This window comes from Mesitornis unicolor, unplaced genomic scaffold (assembly GCF_000695765.1).
Source record: "Mesitornis unicolor isolate BGI_N332 unplaced genomic scaffold, ASM69576v1 scaffold47985, whole genome shotgun sequence".
Classification (NCBI taxonomy): Eukaryota; Metazoa; Chordata; class Aves; order Mesitornithiformes; family Mesitornithidae; genus Mesitornis; species Mesitornis unicolor.
In genome coordinates this window covers 11,843-14,852 of record NW_010188445.1, presented here as the reverse complement: position 1 = coordinate 14,852, position 3,010 = coordinate 11,843, and the positions used below count along the sequence as shown (strand labels likewise).

At 36.4% G+C, this 3,010-nt stretch overlaps 1 protein-coding gene across 1 annotated transcript in view; it reads left to right on the top strand.

The window, feature by feature from the left end:
• The window catches only part of LOC104541642 (talin-2-like), a gene marked incomplete at its 5' end in the record, with an annotated part of 10,375 nt that extends 8,984 nt beyond the window's left edge, over positions 1-1,391 (top strand). Inside the window, one exon of the mRNA XM_010185751.1 lies at positions 126-1,391. Coding sequence (XP_010184053.1) covers positions 126-254 — 129 coding nt within the window. The remainder of the gene's footprint in view (positions 1-125) is intronic.
• Between the last annotated feature and the right edge of the window lie 1,619 nt (positions 1,392-3,010).

Here is a 3,010-nt window from a genome sequence, read left to right as displayed (position 1 = left end):
CCTGCTGAAGTAATTTCATTCATTGAGAATGCTCAAGGCCTAGCTGTGACTGGTGTCATAGAGAAAGAAATCGTGTTTTACAAACAGTATTCCTTGCTGTCATAATTCATGCTTCTGTTTTCTAGATCATTGCAGCCCAAGAAGAAATGCTGAAGAAGGAAAGAGAGCTGGAAGAGGCAAGGAAAAAACTGGCTCAGATCCGCCAACAGCAATACAAATTTTTACCCACCGAACTGAGAGAAGATGAGGGTTAACCTGCTGAGATTTTATATTTTTTGTTTTCTTCTTCCTTCCCCTTTTTTTATTTTCTTTTAAAGAAATAAGCTAAAGTGAGGACAGTACAGTGAGAACTGCTCTGACAACATTCTGGTATGCCAAGCACTTACCTAAATAAACTGTCTGTCGTAGCTTTGGATGAGCAGAGGGCAATAAACGCTTGTTCTTTCTCCTCTGGTCAGCTAAGGTGCATGATGATCAAATAATGGTACAGTGTTAGGTTCATCATTCCTGTTCCTTCCTTGACTTATATTTCAGGAGAGAATGTTTCACTTTTTACTAAAGATATTAAGTCAGTATTATTGTCACTTTCCTGATGCTTGAGGTATTTATCATTCCTTGACTTGCTATAAAACATTCATAATATTAATAGGAAAACAGTCAAGAAATCATTCATATGATAAATATCACATGAGCTGGTGATTCTCCCCCAACTACCCTTGCAAAAAGAAGACCAAGATGGAGAAAGATGTATGTCTGAGTGAAGAAACATGCATGAGTGTGGGTTTGAAGAAGATGCCTGTCCTCTTGCAGTGTTATATAGCTGGTTCACCCCAAAACTGGAGGAATTGTCTCTGCACCTGTTTGCACTAGTAGTATTACTCCTTACCTGATACCAACAAGCTTCTGCTTGTACAGTATTTAGGTTTACAAAACGTGGCAATAGCCATTCTTTAAAGAGCTTAGAAAACAAAGAAATGGAAACCTTGTCACTGCCTCAATAATAGTAAGTTCATGAAGGAAAATGCTGTTTCAATTATATACCTCTAATGTGTGACTACTTTTACAGTATTATACACACATACACGTGCTCTAACAGTGGACTGAATAGTTTGCATTTTGTTTTTTAACTGAAGTTATCTGGTTCATACTGTGGGATTTCTGCTAGAATGTATGTTGGTTAAAAAAGGGAAATGCCCAGTACAACAGAAGACTATCACAACTCTTGTTATTCTTTTAATAATTTCATTTATAATTATTTTGTTTTGAAGCCTGTGGGTATTATAGGAGAAAAGAATAAGTGATTTGCAAGTAGACTTTTCTTGTAATATATTTTAAAATAATCTGGACTCCAGGGAGTTTGTTTTCATAGTTGATATTGATGAAAAAGTACTCACCAAGGAATTGCAGAGAAGGAATAGTAGCAATCTATCAGCAGTCTTTGTCTTCAGCTGCAGAAAGGTATGGTATGCTCTCAATATCTGTGTTGTGACCTAAACAATAGCAATATAGGTGGAGTGAATAACTCATTTTACCCTGTCAAAGAAGGAACACAAATCACAGCAACTTTAATTAGTAAAAGCTATACTATTTGACTAACTACAGAAACACCATCTCTCCTAACAACAATTTCCAACGTGGCTCCAAATGTACTCAAGCCCTCTTAAACAAGAATGTTAAGTCTATTTAGGACAAAGGATGTTGCCACTCCAGTCCTTCTGAAGGCTGTGCTGTCACTTAAGATACCTGCCAAGTACATTCAGCTGAGCTTGTTATGTTATATGCATAACCACCTAGTTGTCATTGTTAAAGAAATACTTGTCTTGTAGACTCAAAAGTAACCCCCCTAGTGGTAGGTTTACCAGTTTAGATAGTGCTAACTCTTTTAAGTTACCTGCATGAGATATAATTACCAGGAATTCTGTCACACTAGTGTTAAATATATAGCAAAACATTACTAGAGAATTAATAAATATTAAAGTGTACAAAGATTTTTATTGTTAGAGTCTCTTCTGTACTGACATATTTCAGACTCTGTAGAGTTGCTGGAGAATCCACAGCCATGAGAGGAAAAAATTGGCAAATCCCAAATGGAATCACTGACATCAACAGATTTGCTGTGATGTGTTGGCTTGTGTGCATATGCAAACCCTTACTGTCAGAGACATGCAATTCCAAGTTCTGCAATTTTCCACTTCAGCACAACTGATTTGAATTTTTTTTATTCAACTCACTATGAGCAGCATCACAGAAGCTCAATGTTGAGAATTCCTACACCAAAAAAACCTGCTTCCTGTAAATTTTTAGGCAGAAGGCTAAATTGGTGTTTATTGCTGTAAGACCTAAACAAAGACAGATCTCGTGATAGGGGTTTTCTGCTGATGTTGGTAGCTCAGCTTCTTTGCAGCTTATGGCTTTTTTTTTTTCTTAACCTGGATAGGCTCACATCCCCATCTCCTCATCAGAAAGATCTGCAAGACAGATTTGTTACTGCTTCCCTTTCAGCCTGTGTTTAACCTATTATTTGGTCTCATTAAACCATGAAGAAAGACAATGCTGTCCTTAGCACCGTGCCAGTATTTTATTGTAGATATAATACTGTTGTACTGTATTTTGATCAGGATGGTATTTGCCAGTTTGAAAGAAGCCAAAAGCCTGGTCAAATGTATGAAAATTGTATAGGTAGAAAATTTTATCAGTATGTAGAAGGAAAGGGTGTGCTCAAATTGTGTTCCAGGTAAACTTGTTTGGGAAGTCCATTTTAGCAGTTATTTTGAGACCTCTCTATGATTTAATGCCTCGTTTTATTTGACAGAAAGTATTGTTCTTTTTTCTCCTTTGCTATGTGCTCCATAGAGGAACCACAGTCAGATGATGAGTTGAACAACTGAAGTATTTTTGTACTCCAAATTTTGGGTCTTCCTTTGGGAAACATTTAGAGAATATAAGCTCATCTGAAGTCTTTCTATTTGATTTTTTTTCTTGCTGTTAAAATTTGTAGTATCACTGAAGT